The 18,398-nt window shown below is 36.3% G+C and overlaps 1 protein-coding gene across 2 annotated transcripts; it reads left to right on the plus strand.

Moving 5' to 3' along the window:
* Positions 1 to 302: 302 nt before the first annotated feature.
* Positions 303 to 18,342, plus strand: LOC100176236. 2 transcript variants are annotated; one of them, XM_002125501.5, is made up of 36 exons: positions 303 to 418; positions 894 to 1,034; positions 1,498 to 1,589; positions 1,846 to 1,987; positions 2,351 to 2,519; positions 2,866 to 2,991; positions 3,432 to 3,581; positions 3,779 to 3,912; positions 4,281 to 4,415; positions 5,118 to 5,260; positions 5,533 to 5,635; positions 6,175 to 6,382; positions 6,760 to 7,024; positions 7,398 to 7,575; positions 7,898 to 8,035; positions 8,362 to 8,610; positions 8,966 to 9,128; positions 9,625 to 9,812; positions 10,170 to 10,370; positions 10,528 to 10,656; positions 11,141 to 11,265; positions 11,596 to 11,716; positions 12,021 to 12,296; positions 12,516 to 12,767; positions 13,172 to 13,372; positions 13,800 to 14,023; positions 14,409 to 14,625; positions 15,207 to 15,356; positions 15,625 to 15,809; positions 16,036 to 16,174; positions 16,388 to 16,713; positions 16,963 to 17,086; positions 17,307 to 17,558; positions 17,819 to 17,890; positions 18,065 to 18,125; positions 18,182 to 18,342. In XM_002125501.5, the coding sequence occupies exons 2-36, from the start codon at positions 905 to 907 to the stop codon at positions 18,276 to 18,278; spliced, it is 5,865 nt and encodes a 1,954-aa protein (XP_002125537.4). In that variant the 5' UTR covers positions 303 to 418; positions 894 to 904; the 3' UTR covers positions 18,279 to 18,342. The 2 variants fall into 2 exon arrangements, with proteins under 2 accessions (XP_002125537.4, XP_026692601.1); XM_026836800.1 differs by having other exon boundaries at positions 16,963 to 17,077; positions 18,182 to 18,340.
* The last annotated feature ends 56 nt before the right edge of the window (positions 18,343 to 18,398 follow it).

The raw sequence follows: 18,398 nt of genomic DNA on the forward strand, positions 1-18,398 counted from the left end.
TAATACACAGTGTCTTATTTTGATATTGAGCAAAAGTTTTATAACTGAGAGGCAATATAGCAGTGAGCTTCCACCTATAATGAAAAGTGGTATTGGATAGTTTTGTACGAAACTCTGATTCTTTTTGTGTGACCATATCTGACTCAATACATTGAGTACGCCACACCATATCCAGCAGATAGTTGTCAGATTTTGTAATTTAACGTTACAGGCCAGACGAAAGGGGTCTAAATAGACAGCATACATACCCTTACGCATACATCAGTTAGAAATAGGGTCTGGTGGGTTTCTGTTTATATTACCCTACTATATTTTATTTTACAGTCGAATCAGGGTATTGCCCATGATCGACGATGACGTATGTTAAGATAAGTTTCATAATTTTGTGGCTTGTGACGTTCATCATACGCTGTACAACGTAAGTGATGTTTCGGATAATTTGTTTTTGTGTAAAACAATTTGATTACACGTTACTTGATTAGTAGAAACAATAGAAGTCCCATGTCTATTATATACATGTCTTGTCTCACCATCATACAACTAAATACAGTTGTGTAAGTAAAACACTTCTTGCACAATTGTTTTTAGTCGTTTGAATAAATGTGTACTATGAAGAATATGTCTAGTAAGGTGGGGGGAGATGGGACACCCTTTCATTCTGTTTTCTCGTCTTACTTTTAATTGTTTAGAACACCATCAGGATATTTAGGTATTATGTGCTAAAGACGTCCCATCGTCCCCATATAGTATTATATATTGAGTGGGATAAAGTCAACGTATATATAGCTGAATAAACAACTTGGCTGTTTATACTTTTTCGTCACCTCTTCACTTTGACAACTAACGCGATTGGTTTAATTGTCATTATTTCAAACTTGACTTCATTTGACCAGGAATATGTACGATGGAGAACGACGGAAGAACTTTCAGACACGGCGAGGTCATAGTTGAGCTGCGAAACGACGACTTGCTGTATAAATGTCTATGTACTGTAAACCCCCCGCTATTCACTGGCATCAATTGCAACGCTTCAGGTAAAGTTTTATTTGATTTTGTTTCCTGACTAGTTATAACTATAAACTATCATACACATGATCATATTTACGTCTATAAACTTTAAGTGAACAATGTTTAAAATATATAGGTTAAACATGAATAAGTATCTTTGCGAGACGGGACAATCACGGTCGTTATACCACCGGTGACTTAATCTAAACAGAATAGAAACAGGCCACCGCGAGTTCTTCAGTGTCCCATTGTCCAAAACCGTGTTGTCTTTGGTAACTTTTTTCGTTTCTTAAATACTGGAACAAGCTTTGGAATTGTTTCTTACCTAAATACCAAAATGTGTCCTGTGACACCACGTAGAATAGGTTTTTGAAGAGTCACTAAACTCTTGCTTTAAACACCTTAAGTTCGCGGTTAGTACTAATTCCCTTTTCGAATTATCTATAAATTTGTCTTTTTAAAAAAATTAACCCTTAATTTGATTGACAGCTGAGGATGCCCACGTTTACGTTGCTGATAACAATAAGTTGGTGAAAATAGCGATCGGAGATGTCTACGGGTTCAAAAAGAATTTTATAAGGGTGAGGGTACTTTTAGTGGCTACTATGTTTGTTGGTTCTGTTTGTTGTTGCTGTGTTTGAACTAATGTGTTTGTTATTTGCATCTTTGTTTATTTCTTGCGTTTGCTACTTGATCCTTTTAGCGCGTTTATCGTGTATGTTTGTTGTGCACTGTGACGACTTTTTAACAACTTGGTTGAGAGTAGAAAGTTTTTTTTGTGATAAAACCGAAAATTAAATGTCTGTTTTTTAATCTAGTTTGCCAATTATTTTTTAGGACCTCCCGGGCCAGGCGGTGGCGCTGGATATGAACATCAACAAAAATTTAATTTACTGGTCTGACGTCAGTCATACTGGACGGGGGATTTACCGGGCCGGGCTTTCCGATGGCAGTCGTATAACTAGAATAATATCTGAAGGTAATTAAATGTTCTGTGTGGTTTGCGTTGCGCTGTAATGCATACGATTGAAACCATTTTTATTGGGTTCGAACGAGCGCCGTCGCGAAGTTCCTATGTTCAGGGGTTTGGATTCGAGGCTCGTTAATGCTATCATTGTGTGTGTGTATATGTTCTTCGGCAAGGCACTACACGAAAGAATCCCAAACAACATCACCCCCAAAGCTACATCTGGTATCCTATAAGCGGGCGTGAGGTGCAGTACGGGTTCGTGTATTTGCGAAAACCTGCAGGGAGTAATAATAAAATATAGTGGTCAGAGATAATTTAGGATACGTCTAAATTTAATTATTTTGTTTAATTTAATCCCAATTTACTTTCAAGACATTTATGAGCCCAATGGAATTGCCGTTGATTGGTTGGCCAACAATATTTATTGGACCGATGCTCAACTTGGCGCCATTTTTGTTGCCAAGGACAATGGGAGAGACAGAGTTCGTCTGATTGGTGGATTAGCTGAACCACGTGGGCTCGTCGTTTTGCCGCGCAATGGGTAAGGTCCAATTGCTGAACTTTATTTTGAATTTGAATTTTTAAATATGTTCCTGGTATTAGGTTATAAAAACGTGCACCAAGGCAAAACTTATCTTAAAACATGACTAAGTTAAAACTGAACTTATTTATAAAACCTATAATTAAAAAGACCAATATATTCTATATACAATATAGAATAGAAAGAAAGTTTTTGGCCATTTACCAAAAAATTATCTACCCACAAAATTACATACTTCGTAATTCATAAGCTGGCACGAAGTGTATGAAACTTGTCCTTTCACAAACGTGAGGATAAAGCAAGTTACATTCGTTTATTCATCTAAATATTTGATCTTGTGTCGCAGCCTCATGTTTTGGACGGACCAGTCATCTGGAACAATTGAGCGATCACGAATGGATGGATCGGATCATCAAGTCTTAGTAACCAATCTACAATGGCCCAATGAACTTACAGTAGATTATAATAGCAGGTGAGAGCTTTACTGTAATCAGTTTTGTGTATTAGAGAGTGGACCAGGAATAACATAGGACTTGGTATGACTTATAGCAGCTAGTCCCACAGTGCTTCTGTTCTGATCTCACAAGTCACAGAGCCTTATATTTACTTACTTACACATTCCCCATGCCTCCTTTAGTTTCTAATAAATAATATACTGACTCAAACATACATGTTACGCATTTCTCTAACCCAGATGTGGATTTAAGGCTCCTCACTCCCACAAGAAGTGAAACAAATCTTTTTAAAAAACAGTCACCCACAAATTTGCATATGTGGTAATTTGTAAGCTGACACAAAGTGTATGAAACAGAACACTTGTTTTGTAACGACTACCATTGCCTCGCTATGCGAGAGTAAAGTAAGTTACAATCCTTTATTTACAGCATTATTAATGACATATTTTGTTCACAGGAGAGTTTTTTGGATCGACGGGAAAACTCAAAAGATTGAAAGTTCGGATTTAGATGGAAATAACTTTAATGTGATCTACAGCTTTGGGATTGATTATGGAAATTCACCTGGATATGGATTAACTTACTTCAATAACAGACTTTACTTTAGGTAATTATTACAATATATTGAAGACTGAGAGGCATATGGATTAATATAAAGCCACTGTATATAGTCATCTGGGTGTTTAACCTTCCTTACCTAAACGAGTATATTCACTAGCACATATTTATTATTTTTGTTATTCTTTTGTAGTATAATAAATAAAGTTAAATTTACTATAATTTTCTCATGTCCTTTATTCTTAGTATTTGGGGACAAACATCATTGTTTTCCATCAATTCAAATGGTGGTGGAGACAAACGAAGGGTTGTGACATCACTAAGCACTCGTGCAATGGGAGTTGGTGTTGTGAATGAACAGTTACAACGTAACACCAGATGTAAGAAAAACTTTTAGTTGAAGGAATGTAATGTGTGTGGGTCTGTTGGAAGCGCTGTTCCTTTTTCTGTTGAAAAATCTATTCTATTTGTATCTACATTGGTTGAAACTGTAAGAATAAAAGTGGAAATAAGTTAATAATGTTCATATAAGTATACAAATGATAGTACAATGTTATATAGATTGGCTTACTTTAATTTGGGAAAAAGAAGTAGCAGCTAAAAATATGTAAAGCAAAACTAGAAATGACCTTTCAATCAATATAAAAAGTATTTTCATTTAAACAATTTCTAAATTTATGATACCATAATCCAACAGACAAATAAAGTTATTATTTTAATTATAAATTAATATATTTTAACCCAACAGATACAAACCCATGTTGGACAAACCTTAAAGGAGGTTGCAGCCATCTTTGTTTACCGACCTCATACAGCACATACACATGTGCATGCCCATCAAACACAGGGTTGGTGCTTGCTAGAGATGCAACTAATTGTGTTGGTAAGTTATGTGTTATTTAACACTATTCTATGTGGGTGAGGTTTTATGATTTAGACTAGATTTCCCCCTTATATATGTTTTTACATCATGCCTTAACCACTGAGCAACAGTGCAGAACACCATACAATGCTACCTTCTGTTTGGCATTACCAAACGCCTTGGGCTTATATCAGTAATATTCACTTCCAACCACCTACATTGTGGTTGTCTCAGTTTAGAGAGTCTCGTTTTAATTATCTTCATATCATGAGTTTAATAATAACATGAAAGAATTGGTTCTTCACTAAAAACCCTTTTTTATTTTAATTTTAAACTTCATTTAATGATCATACAAATAATATCAAATTGTGTTCTTTCCTAAAGTTATTGTAACATGTAATCACCAACAACTAATATCATATATATATATATTGTTCAATCAATCCAACTTGTATATTAAATCATCCCTTTCAACTTTTGTCTAAATACTGGCCCCTTAGACCTTTGCCATGGACTTTCGATTAAAAATAAAACCCCTTCCCATATTAAACAAATATCTTCACACATACATTAAGCTGAAAAATATACCCCCAAAAAATCAACTAGCTTACAACGTTACACACATGGTAAGTAGTATGTCAGCACGAGGTGTATGAAACACAACACTCGTTGCATACCCTGCCATCCAAGTATAAATAAGTTACACTTATTCCACACCCTCAGTTCCCAACAACTTCATCCTCTCTACCTCCCTTGATGAGGGGACCATTATGTTGACCTCACTTGACCCCGGGTCACCCAGGACCCCCGTCGTACTCGCTCAAGCGCATCAACCATCAGCGGTTGATTATGACCCAATAGATCAGGTAGGTTGGCAGGTGTTTTTATAATTTTATACAACACAAAATAGTTATTAATCTTAGCAATTGTTTTTTTACTCCAGCGGTGACTTTTTAGAACCTGTTTTGTTCATAAAAACTTTGGTGGTACCTTTAGACCACATTTGTGTATCTCCATCCATTTACAAATTTTTATTTTATGTTGGTACGGCCTTTTAAATACTGTCGTTTTATTACTAAATTCCCTACTTTGCCACGAAGCAAGGAATGCTTTAAATTACCTTCTGTTGTTATTTCAGATGGTATACTGGAGTGATGTTGGAATGAACGGGATTTATAGAAAACCTCTTAATGTTTCAGCCCCGGAACTTTTTTTACAGGATGGCATTGGAACGGTGGATGGTGCGTTTATATTATTTCTATATTTTATTTGTTTGTGGCACGAATTTTTGGGCCAAGAATTAATAACACTTGGTTTGGTCCAAGAATTAATAACTTTTGGTTTTGGTTAAAACTACACATTGGTGAAATTATTGTTAAAAATAACCAAAGACTATTTGGCATCATTTAAGAAGAAAGCTCTTGTAGAAAAATGAATTTAATGCTGGCTGAAAAACATTAGGTTTTATGTAACTGTTTATGTGGTTTAAAAATCATAGTCATATACACAAACAAACCAAGTAATTTAGTGACCGACTAACTTCGGGTATAAACTAGCATTGGGAGGAACTAAGCTATCTAATCTTAATATTGAACAATCTTATAGCAGTTCTTCTAGATTAAAATAAAAACGTGTTTATCTGACGTTTCGTTTGTCATTCTGCAAGACTGTCATAGAAACATTGAAAATACACCATGTTTTATAGCAGATGGGATGCTGTAAGATGATTCACATCATGCCTGGTAGCAGAAGTAGCATAATATTAATGTTGAACTTTCAGGTATAGCAGTGGATTGGGAGAACCGCCATCTTTATTTCACCAACGTTGGTTGGAGTAACATGGGGTTTCCATACCAAGGAAGCACAACACGGGGAACTCCTTATCATAGGATCGAGATGGTTGGTTTGAGGGGAGGAAATAAAAGAAAAATACTGACATCAAGTGGTTTAGATCGGCCAAGGGATATCGTGATTGACACCAGCGCTGGGTGGGTGGTTATGTTGTATGAACAAACGTGATTTACCCTCTCATAGCGGGGTGTCTTTCTCATACACACTAGTACAACATTCGTTACTTTGTTGGTGCAAAATGTCTTGCCATATATGCCAATAATACAAAACATCAAACCCAGTATCCTTCAGGTACATTGTGGGCGTCAAACAATAAGCCAGTCCTGCCCAAGTCTAAATATTGTCCTAAAACTAATTTCTTAGAATATTCTTCCGATGTTTCAAATCTTGCAAAACAGAAATTTTGAAATTGTTTTATAGTACAAAACAAAAGTAATGTGTTACATTTATTATAACAAACTACTATATACCGATACCTCATGTGAATGTTCACTTCAATATTAATTTACTGCAGGATGCTGATAGTATCAGATTGGGGAAACTCCCCCAAAGTAGTTCAGTTTGACTTGGATGGGCAGAACCCTCAGGAGTTGACAGTAAATGTCGAGAATCCTAACGGGCTTGCGCTTCATAACGGAACTCTTTACATAACTGACTCTCACTACACGAGTGGACATGTTCGTGCAAACGGAACCATTGTTTATCATAGACAACCAACAATCATGCGTTATGACACAATAAGGAAAACCTCAACCGAACTTACTGACATAACAATGGAGGTTTGTGATGTCATCCTTTTTTGTATTATGGATTTATAAAAATTTTAAAGATATACATTAAATGATTGAAAAAGTGTATCTTGTTTATCTTTACATGGCAGGCCAGGACAGTCGTTAAAAAAAGGGAGTCTGTTTCACACACTTGTGCCCGCTTAAAATTATCACATGTGTAACATTGTGATTAGTTAAATGTATGTATCAGCTAAATAAATTCAACTTATTTCTCTTCATGCGGCGAGCAACGATAATCATTATAATTTATAACGCATTTGTTCTATTTTTAGTGGTTCATACTCATAGTACCCGTAATAGCGCTTATGTAACATTGTAAATGATCATATAACTCAGATATTTTATATTATTTCTATTTTAGGTTCCTTTTGGTCTCACCTACCACCAGGGGTCTCTCTTCTTCGCAGATTGGGGGCTTGGGGGAATTTATGAAGTGAACATGGGGTTAAGTGGGTCGGGGGAAAGGGGAGCTCCCTTTGTTGTTGGGGTGAAAAAACCCACAGGGGTGAAGTTTGCAACAAACATTGTTCAACGAAGCAGTAAGTTGTGATGTGTGGTTCGTTCGTTGTGAGTTGTCTTCTTTGTTTAACGTATTCAAGTATATGCGAGAATGTTTAGAGTTCTCTAAATTTTTTCAAAGGTATTTAAATCTTTAGTGAAAAAAGTGTGAAAGAGATTTTAGATTAATTAAAGCCCTGGCAGCAACAGCATATATATAATTTCCTTAAATTTTTTTTTATTATTTTCTACTGACCATGTCTAATGTGCCCACTCTGTCCTACATACCAGGATTACCACAAACCTTTACTTGCATACAATAAAGTAAGAGTTATTCATCTCATTAATCTCTTACATTACCAGGAATGACACAGAATGTTTGTTCCCCCCAACGCACACAATGTAGTGATGTATGTGTTCCTGTGGATGGTGGTTATAGTTCATGTTTATGCCCCGATGTTCATGCTTCAGTGCTTTCAGAGAACTTATGGAACTGTGTGGGTGAGTAAGTAGTTGACCTGGGGTAACCTCTGTAAACTGGGGTAACAACAACTATGTAAAGTGTAATAAGAACTATGACCTGGCTGTGCTGCTTTGGAATCCTTTCCGTTCGTTTTGTTGGTTAGTTTTTTCTCTTCATTTTTTAATTTATGCACTTTCTGGTTGAAAATATAAATAAAATCATGAATGTTTTTAATCCATTATCGCTTCAACCGTCTATGTATATATGAAAGTTTCAGCAGCAGAACTTAAAAAACATCATTCTATCCTAAAAATAATATTCTCTTATCTTCTAAACATATCTTTCTTTATTCCTCTTTCTCCAGAACCGGATCAATTCCTCCTCATCGCTGATGGAAGTCGGATCATCCTGAAGAGCATCCAACCTCCTGATCATTATCATTACCCCGTCATACGAACTTTTGATGAACTTTCTAACATCGTGGCCGTGACCTTTGACCCCGTGTCAAAGTTTGTGTATTGGGCAGATAACGGTCGACAACGAATTTCAAGGAAAAGTATTTCCGGTGTGAATGCTGCCTCAAGTATTATAGAAGTGGTACATTCAAATATAGGTAGGAAGAGTTTATGTATAATGCTTGTAATACAAGTCTGTGATGTGGTCAAATCCAGCATCCCTAGTTTATAACCCTGGAGTGAGTTTAAACCTAGAATCCCTGGTTCTTCAACCTAATCCTGGATTTGAACCAAGGATCCCTGATCTAAAACTCTGGGTTGGGTTTGGACATTTCTAGTTCAATAACCATATCATGTATTCTTTTCTACCAACCGCAGCCCGGATTTCCTAGGTTTCCTTGGTTTTTCAATCCTAGCCTGGATTTGAACTGAATATCTCTCGTTTCCCACTTAATAGATATGATTCCAGTATTCATTGTTTTACTGTAAAGCTGTTCTTGTATACAATCTTAGGGCAAGTGGAAGGAATGGCAATAGATCCCGACAATCGCTTGTTGTATTGGACCGACAGAATGTTGGGCAGCATAGAAATGTTATACTTGGATGGTATGATCCACACTGTGGTGTTGTTGGGGCTCGAGAATCCGAGGTCCATTGTATTGAACCCAGGCATGGGGTGAGTATTCCAATGTTTCTTTTTCAGTATTTTTTATCTTTTCAAATGTCTATGACCACTTGGTTGGAGCAATTGCTGTTAAGTGTTTTGCCTAGAGGAGGTTATATTGTGGGCGTATGTGTCCTTGCGCAAAACACTTAACGACAATTGCTCCAACCCAGTGGTCACTAATGAGCTGTCCAAACTATCAGCCATACATAAAAAGAATGAAAAATGTCTAAAAATATGATCACCCACAGAGTAACATACATGGTAACTCGTAAGCTGGCATGAGGTGGTAAACCCGTGTAATAACGACTGTTGTGTTTCGGCCACACGAGGATTAAATTAAGTTACATTCATTCATATATTATTTTAACACTTTCTGTTATATTCCCTGGCAGACAAAACGTTCGAGATAAGAAATACACTAAGCTTTTAGACCAGATAAGCAGCAGCTAATTACATTATGCCTGGTATCAGAGGTAACAGGACATTATATTATTTTTATGTTCAGCATAATGTACTGGACAGAGGGTGGGAATCAACCACAAGTTTTATCGTCACGCATGAATGGACAGGATAGTAGAGTGATGTTGAGCGAGGGGTTAACGTGGCCCAACGGTCTTTCCTTCGATCCAACATCTGGGGTGGTTTATGTTGCGGATGGTGGAAGGCTGATAGTGAGGTCGGTTCCTGATGAAGGTGGGTTTGTAGTGACTTGTAACTGAGGTTTTCAACAAGGAAATAAATAAATAAAAACAATACGAGTGATTAAAGAAATAGAATGTTAGACTTAAAGGAATGAAACAAAATGAATGAATGAATAAAATTGCGGAAGTGAAAAAATAATAAAATAAAGGAAAATGTATAAACGGTGCTTTTTTCATTCTCAACGGTTAAACTTATAATGTTACAACACCGGTTCTCTTTTTTTATACTTTGTATGACAAATTGAACAGCTTTTAAATCTTGTTGGTGTTTTTTCGCATTTGAAAACTTAAGGTTCCTTCCAAAACTTACAGCAAATTTTATGATTTCGTATACTTTTCATCAACACAGGACAAATAGTGATGAAAAGGTTTAATTTAAATGGAACCGCTGGTCATGTATTTGGACTTGGAAAACTTGAAGACTCATTGTATTTCACGGATTGGAAAAACCACACATTAATGTCACTTGATGATCGTAGAACTAATGTTGTTATCACTGACTTAATACGACCGACCCATATCCATGTGCAACCAACTTATTCTATCAGAGGTATTGAATTTGTTATTTTGTTACTTTTGAATAAAAACTTCAATATCCACCAATTAAAATAAAACAAACCTGGTTAGAGTACATTGATAACTGACTAAATAAAAAAAATTTGAAATTCTAACAGGACATTATAATCACTCTATATAATTCTTCCCAGGTTCCACTGGAAGATGTTCCTCCCGTCTCCCACGTTGCAGTCACATCTGCATCCCGGATCAATCCTCGTCAGTTTGTTTGTGTCCCGTTGGAAAAGTCCTCGCTCCAGATATGCACTCATGCGTGACTGGTAATATGCATGCTTATGATGTCATAATGGCCTACTATAGTTCATGTTATAATGATAGTTGTTATAAATTTAAATTTAATTATGGAAGTATTTGTATTTAGTTTAGCCAGCATAACTGTTTACTAATGAATTGCCACATTTATATATAGGGCATCATAACAACTAATGTTTTCAGTTTTATTCTGTTTTCCTATCATTTATAACCAGTCAATGTGCTACCTTTTACCAACTCATTTTCAACAACACATTTCAACGCCAAGTATCCGGTACAAACTTTTGAAATATTATCCAATGTTTGTCTGCTATATGTAGCGACTACGCTTTTTTCTTTCAATTAAAAGTAATATGTGTTAAACTGAAAAGTGTTTTATCACCTTTTGTTTTGTCGCTTTGTCCTCTTTTTCGACGGGATAAAATATATTATTATTTCATTATTATAAGTTTGTTTCAAACACTTTTAATTAAATTAAATATCAATCAACAGAGGAGGAATTATTCCTCATGACCAGCACAACTGCACCAGCAACAACAACAACAACAATAATCAACGAAACAACAACAACAACACCACCATGGGCAGATTTAATAACAGCACCAGCTGCTACTGTTGTAAGAATATTTGGGGAACTATATTTAATATGTATTAATTAGAAATGAGTAATAGAAATTAATAATTGACAAATGGCACTAATCTAAAATACCTTCCTTTGCTATGTTCATCAATGCTTTATTTAGAATTCCCTTCTATTCTCTAACTTTTCCCAATATACATTTAATATTTATTACATGTGAAAAAACTAAATGTTCTATGTCGTGTATTTTTTGTGTTGGGATAATTGACCAAACCTGGCCTAAATCTTAGGTTCTCAGGGACCTCACCCATGTATACAATAGAATAGGTTTATTATTACCAGATAATAAACTCACTCCCTCCCCCAGCCCACCACCACGGAACCCCTCATTCCAATCATCAACTTCCACCAGGATACCACGGTTGCCATGGTGAATGAGACGACCACCGTTGCCATGACAACCATTGTTACAACACAAGCACAAACAAGTTCGTGTCTAAAATAATTTTAATATACGTTTCAAGGCCAAATGCTACCATTGTTGGCCTATGTGTCCTTGGGCAAAGTATTTAGTGGCAATTGCTCCAACCCAGTTTTCACTAATGGGTTTTTTAAATCGTCAGCCATACTTTAAAAAAAATCCAACTAAAAAATCACCTAGGTTCACATGTGGTAACTCGTAATTGGGCACATGGTGTATGGAACAGAACATTTGTGATACCAACTTTCATTGCCCTGCCATGTAGGAGTAAAACAAGTTGCAATCATTCATTCATGATGTTGTAAATACAGCAATGCCGCCACCCCCGAGGTTTCTAAACTGCAACGAAAGCGCAACTTACCCGTTCCCCCTGCCAGAGGGTGCTTCTTACATCACAATCTTACCTTCTATGATATCACTGGAGGCGAGGGACGGGATTGGTCGAAGACTCAACATAACGATGGTGGATTTGACCAATCGGGTCGTAAGTTCAATTCGGTTTATGACATCACAATATATGGTTGTGTTGCGAGCAGAAGACAAATATAACCGAACAGTTGAATGTGAGGTCAACATTAGAGTAACAGGTTTGTTTTAAGTGAATTTTAATATAAAGTCTGTAATATTTCTTACTTCTTCTATGGGAATAAATGTTTTATCAAAAATTTTTGAAAACTTTTGTGTATTATATTTTATTTGTTTTTGTCTGTTCTGTTTGTCTATTATTTTTGTGTCTATTCTATTTTACTTTTTTTTTCTGTTATATTTTAAATGTTTCATCAGTAAACAAACATAATCGCCACCAGACACGACCAAACCCACCATAACCACCCCATGTCCCGATGACATCATGGTTGAAATATATCCTGGCCAATCACGGACCTTCGTTCCTTGGACACGCCCCCAATTTGTTGACAACTCCGGAAACGCCCCTTTTATATCATCCAATAGGGAGCCAGGATATTTTGGAAAAGGCATTCACAACGTAACGTACACTGCTATCGATGGATCCGATAATTCTGAATCTTGTTCGTTTTCTGTTGTTGTCAACGAAATAAGTAAGTTATTTTTTCTTCCTGTTTCCAGCTCGTTTATATTCTGCATGAGTAAGGTTTTTAGGGGGATAATGGCATTAGTTCTAGGTTTCATTGTGTGAAATGTTCTGACCTCACCTATATAAAAAGTTATAGGTTCCTCCTGTTTTGTTGTCTTTTTGGTATATTGATACTTAATAAAGTTGATAAATGTGTACATTTTATGTTTTATTTTTTGTTTGTTTTTTTAACTTTAGAAGACCCAATAACTGGTCTCACATGTGGTGTGCAAGCCATAAAACGTTGTTTAAAAAGAGTGGATTAAAACATGATTTGTTGTAAAACATTATTATCTGGTTACAAAATCACATTGGAACCAGTTACCTAATATATCCTCCACTACCACTTAACCCCTCCCAACCTTCCAGACCCCACATGCGGCTCCCCATTTATACCTCGTCATAGTCAGCTCACTTGCGCCACCAATATTGCTGGTATTCAAACTTGTCAGATTTCATGCATGAATGGCTATAGATTGACCTTAAGTGACCCCAAGATAATATGTCATTACAACCAACACACAAGGCTACAGGAATGGCTGCCTTACCTCGATCATAACGTTTGTAAACGTAAGTAATTGTGAAGATATCCATAGTCGTAGTGAGTGTTCATTTTATCTGATACTTTTCTCAAGCAGTTTTTATTCATAGGATACTTTTAACGATTGTCGTTTAGTTGTAAATTTTCTTTTCTTTGTTGATTTAAATACCTTGTTCAATGCTACTGTGTATTCAGTACGAAAAGTTAAATTAAATTTATGTTAAATATATAATAAAGTTGTTCCAACTCTACTGGTGTGTTGCTGTTTTGGTGCAACTTTCATTTAATTGACACTCTTTCCCGCAATTTTTATATCTATAGCGTGTTTAAACAACTGTTGTTTTGCTGTTGATTTCCTTCTTTTCATTCTTTAAAATTCGAAAAAGATAAATAAATATTATGTTTTTTTAACATCATGTTTACCCTTTTTGATGATCTTTTATCTTCTTTTCTTAGGTCCGGATGTTGGGAACATCAGGCAAGATGTTGGGGTTCAATATCCATCCCCGTGCCGAGCTTCAGCTGAGTTTTACGACTCACGGTCGAACGAACTCGCATCTTCACTCATGCGTTACAGAGGGTGTAGGAATTCTTCATTGAAACTGGGATTATGTGAAGCAGCGCGAGATAAACTTTACATCCAGTGCATCCAGGAGGAAAAGTTGAATGTCACGGTTACTGTAAGTTCCTCTAATGATTTTAGTATGGTAACTTTAACTATATAACCAGTAATGCAGTGGTTCTTGTAAGATGCCTTTGGACAATTTAAAATGTTATGATAAATGAATTGACCAAAGACATAAAAATAGTTATATTTATAAGACGGTAAAAGGAAGTGCCAAGGAGACCAGCAAAATAAGTTTAACAATCATTGCTTTGAACTGTGTTCCTTGTATCGACGGGTTCAAGATACTAAATTGGTTGTAGCACCGTGAGTGTTGGGACAATGGACCATATTTGGCTTAATGTCGATTCCATTGTGTGCCTTGTTGTATGGCCTCACCTGTATAGAATAGAGAGTGAAGTAACTTACCTTTAAGGTCAACCTACTTCCTTTTATTCTAGGTTGACCTTGCCAATGCTAGATTAGCAGGTTCAACAAGTGAGGCACGTCGTGTGATAAGGTCGGCATCAACCGATATAATTGACATGATAAGCCGAGGTGATGTCACAACTACCGGGTATGATGAGAGGGTTTACGCAGCTAGGATGGAATCGGTTACTTTGACGAATGAAAAGATAATCTGTGATGAAGGATATATAGAAGTGGAGGATGGTTGTGGTGGGTTGCTGTATATGGGGTTTAGGGGGTCATTTTGGGGTAATGAGATTCCGACCTAAATATCAGGTAACTCAAGAATACCGGGTTCGATAATCAATTTTGATACTGATACTGATATGCTTATGTGCTTAGGCAAGACACTCAATTGTGTTGCAGCACCACGGGTTTGGGGTAAAGGGCCAACTCTGATCTAAATATCAGGTCCAATGGCATGTTGTAAGACCTCAACCCCCCGTAGAATAGTGAAGTTAAACCTGACAACCATATTCCATAAACCCCTTGAATTGGTTTGATTACTTGAAAGCAGGCACTGTGTAAAAAGTAGTTGCACACGATACGAATTCCAATCCCATAGTATAACTTGCGTAAAAACTTTACCTGTAAAAAATATAGTGGTGTGAAAACAGTTGTCTTGTACCTTATAAGTTTGCCTGAAAAGTCAAGATAAATAAGGGAAGAGAAATCTCTTTTGTAATAAAGTCTTAATTAATTCTGACTGGTTTGTTATTTAAAAACTGCAATTTTGTGATAATAACAATTTTAACAATAACATATTTTAAAGAGAAATTTTATATTTCCAGTGCAATGTCCAGCAGGGACGTATTGGAAGTTGAACAAATGTGAATTTTGTCCGATTCATTTTTATCAAAATCTCGCTGGTAAATCCTCATGTATCGAATGTTCACCAATCAAAGGAACTTATTTTTATGGAACCACAAGTGTACAATATTGTAAGTTATATTGACTTTGAAAACTTAGAACTTTTATCCATTATTTTAATATCATTGCTAGGAGTATATAATTAGACTGCACTATATATATAGCTAAAATTTATATTTTTTTCATTAACTTAAAAGAGTTTTTGAATTCAGTAATCTGTTTTCAATGATATGCTATTAGAAGTTTATAAAATTCTTATAATATTTATTAATGTTTAGGTGTCATGCATTTATATTAACTGTGGTTTCATTTTAAACTTTTTATATTATTTCTATTAAGGTGTGGTTATGGATAGAAATAGTAGTCCTAGGACTTCCCCTCTCCCGATAACAACCATCATAGGAGGGGCTGTGGGAGGATTCCTCCTTCTTCTTGCCATCATGATCGTTGTTTGTTTCTGGAGGAGGAGGAAAGCAAATAATAAGATAAAAAGGGAGCAGGAGGTCAGGAGGAGACAAGCGGAGGTTTGTGATGTCATAATGCTAGGTTGAGTAATCATAATTTTGTTTTTAATTGATAAAACCTTTTTATTTAATGTATTTTGGGGTAGAATTTTTATATTAGATATACGGCTGACGGTTTAGAAAACTCATACTGTGCCACGGCGCCATTAACAGGTTTCTTAATATATAAATATGTGCCATGGTTTGATGTAAATATTAGTTAAGTTTGTTTGTTTGCATTGTGTAGGAAGCTAAAGCAAAGAAACAAATTGAAAGGAGAAAGAGAAATGGATCGACCAATCAAAGCAGGAGGTCTAGGAGGAGAGGATCAGGAGGAGAAATGAAGGAGCGAATCAGATCGCTCGATTCTGATAGGAGTGGAAACCGTAAGAATTTGTTTGTTTCCTTAATGAACATAACTTATTTAATATTGTGTGGCAGGCAATGACAGTTTCACACACCTCGTGCCTACTTATAACTTGCCAAACATGTAACTTTGTGGAAAATTTTTATTTTAGAGATTTTCCTCTTTTTTACAACCCAAGTAATCACTGGGTTGGAGCTCTCAGCATGCGTCTATTATTGTACCATTGTTACAGAACAATCCAGAAAATCATCTGAAAGGGGAAGCAGTAGGGGAGTCCCCACAGCCACCGTTCCTGCAGTACCTCGTGGGAAATCCCCTGGTGATGGGGAATCCCTATCGAGGTCTGAAATTGGAAGTGTGTCGAGTAAAGTTGACGCGTCCACTGTTGCGGAAAGTTCCGTGTTCACTGATGCAGAGACGACAGTTTCCACGGAGATGCCGCTCAAGAGCGCCCTCAAGAAGACCTCACGTGCGCCTCCGGTGGCTGAAAGTTACCTCGAAGATGATACTTCGACCGTTATGACATCATCAACGTTACAACCATCTGAGATTAAACAGGTGACACTGACAAACATATATTATACATATCTTTTCAAAAATCCAAATTAATTAAAACAACAAAGAGAGGAAAGTTGCGGAAAAACAACAGTCGAAAGTAAAACCTGAGAAAAGATTGACAGTCGTTAAAATCATTCTATGGGTAAAACTGTTTAAGTCAAAGTGTTACTGCTACACCTGCCTTTTTTAAAAGTTAACAGCAATATGATTCACAGTTTGTTTATTGTTACATCATAATGTTTAATTCAGTTGAAACAAAGACGATTGTCTCTCGATGATGTATTGGAAGGTTCTCACGTTAGGGGAAACCCCAACAGACGATCAATGAGCATGAAACGACCGACGATAACACCGAGATCGATCGGTATGCCAGGTACCTTGTTACGAATCAATAAAAGATGAAAATCCTCAAAAAATATTCACCCAATTCACGTACTTGATAACTTTTGGCACTAGGTGAATGAAACAGAACATTCGTCTTATACCAACTGTTATTGCCCCACTCTACAAGGTTAAAAAAGTTACATATATTTACAATGTGACCAGAATATAATTACTCAAATATTATTAACCAACCATTATTTATTGTACAGCTCGCGTACCCAACGTACGTAGATCGAACAGTTTGGATCGAACCCCCAACCCCCGCATGCCCCGACTTAACCCCAATCAACGAATGATGATGCCTCGAAGTATGGGACCCATGGTTCAGTATCCCCAGCAAGGGGGAATACCCCACCGACCCCCAGGCCCAATGTACGGGGGTTTCGGACCCCGTCGAATGCCCCCACCTGGAGTAAGGTACCCACCCCATGTACCCCATCGATTTTCAACACTAAGACCAGGTAAACACAACATCAAATGTTTTAAATTCAATATTCAAATACAACACTTATTAAATTCAATGTTTTAAATACATATTTTAACAAATTTTATTTTATTTTTACAATATTTCTTTTTAATTTTTCATAATTCTAAATACCAGAAAAACTACATAGAATAATATCTTCAATGTTGTAGCTTTATTTAGACTATTTTTTTCAATAGAACCTGAGCAACTATTATCCTGTATTTAACCACTTAATTAACTATTCACCCCATGCAGGCAAACCAAGGTACCCTGGATATTGGAACGATGGATTTGCTTCCGATTCCGACTGGGATTCTGTATCTATGAGTGAGTTATAAGATCTCTATATTTTATATTGATACAAGATGCCATCCTACGGTTGAAAGTTTTTGATTTTTTTATAATTTTTGTTTTTTGAAGGGGAGTCATTCATTTCATTTTTTATTTTTGTTTGTGATGTCATAAAAGCTATGTGTATTTGAACAATGCTGTGTTGAACAGGGAGTGAAAGCGACCGAATGCAACAGCCACGAATGATGCCACCAAGTGGTATGCGACCAAGGTAATGACATCATATACAAAATCTATGTTATAAATATTAATAATATTTCTATTTAGGTTCCGCATGGATGGCATGAGGAGCCAAATGCCCAATATGGGGGTTCCCCGTGTATACCCAGCTGCCCCACCCCCCTACTACACCCTGCAGCGTTAGAATATAGATATCATATATTTATGAATAGAAATAGTATTGAACAGATAAATAAACATCCGAATCAGTGTGTGTGTTGCATCACCGGTATTTACTATGTAATGTTATGACGTCACTGATATC

The sequence above is a fragment of the Ciona intestinalis genome, chromosome 11 (genome assembly GCF_000224145.3).
Source record: "Ciona intestinalis chromosome 11, KH, whole genome shotgun sequence".
NCBI lineage: Eukaryota > Metazoa > Chordata > Ascidiacea > Phlebobranchia > Cionidae > Ciona > Ciona intestinalis.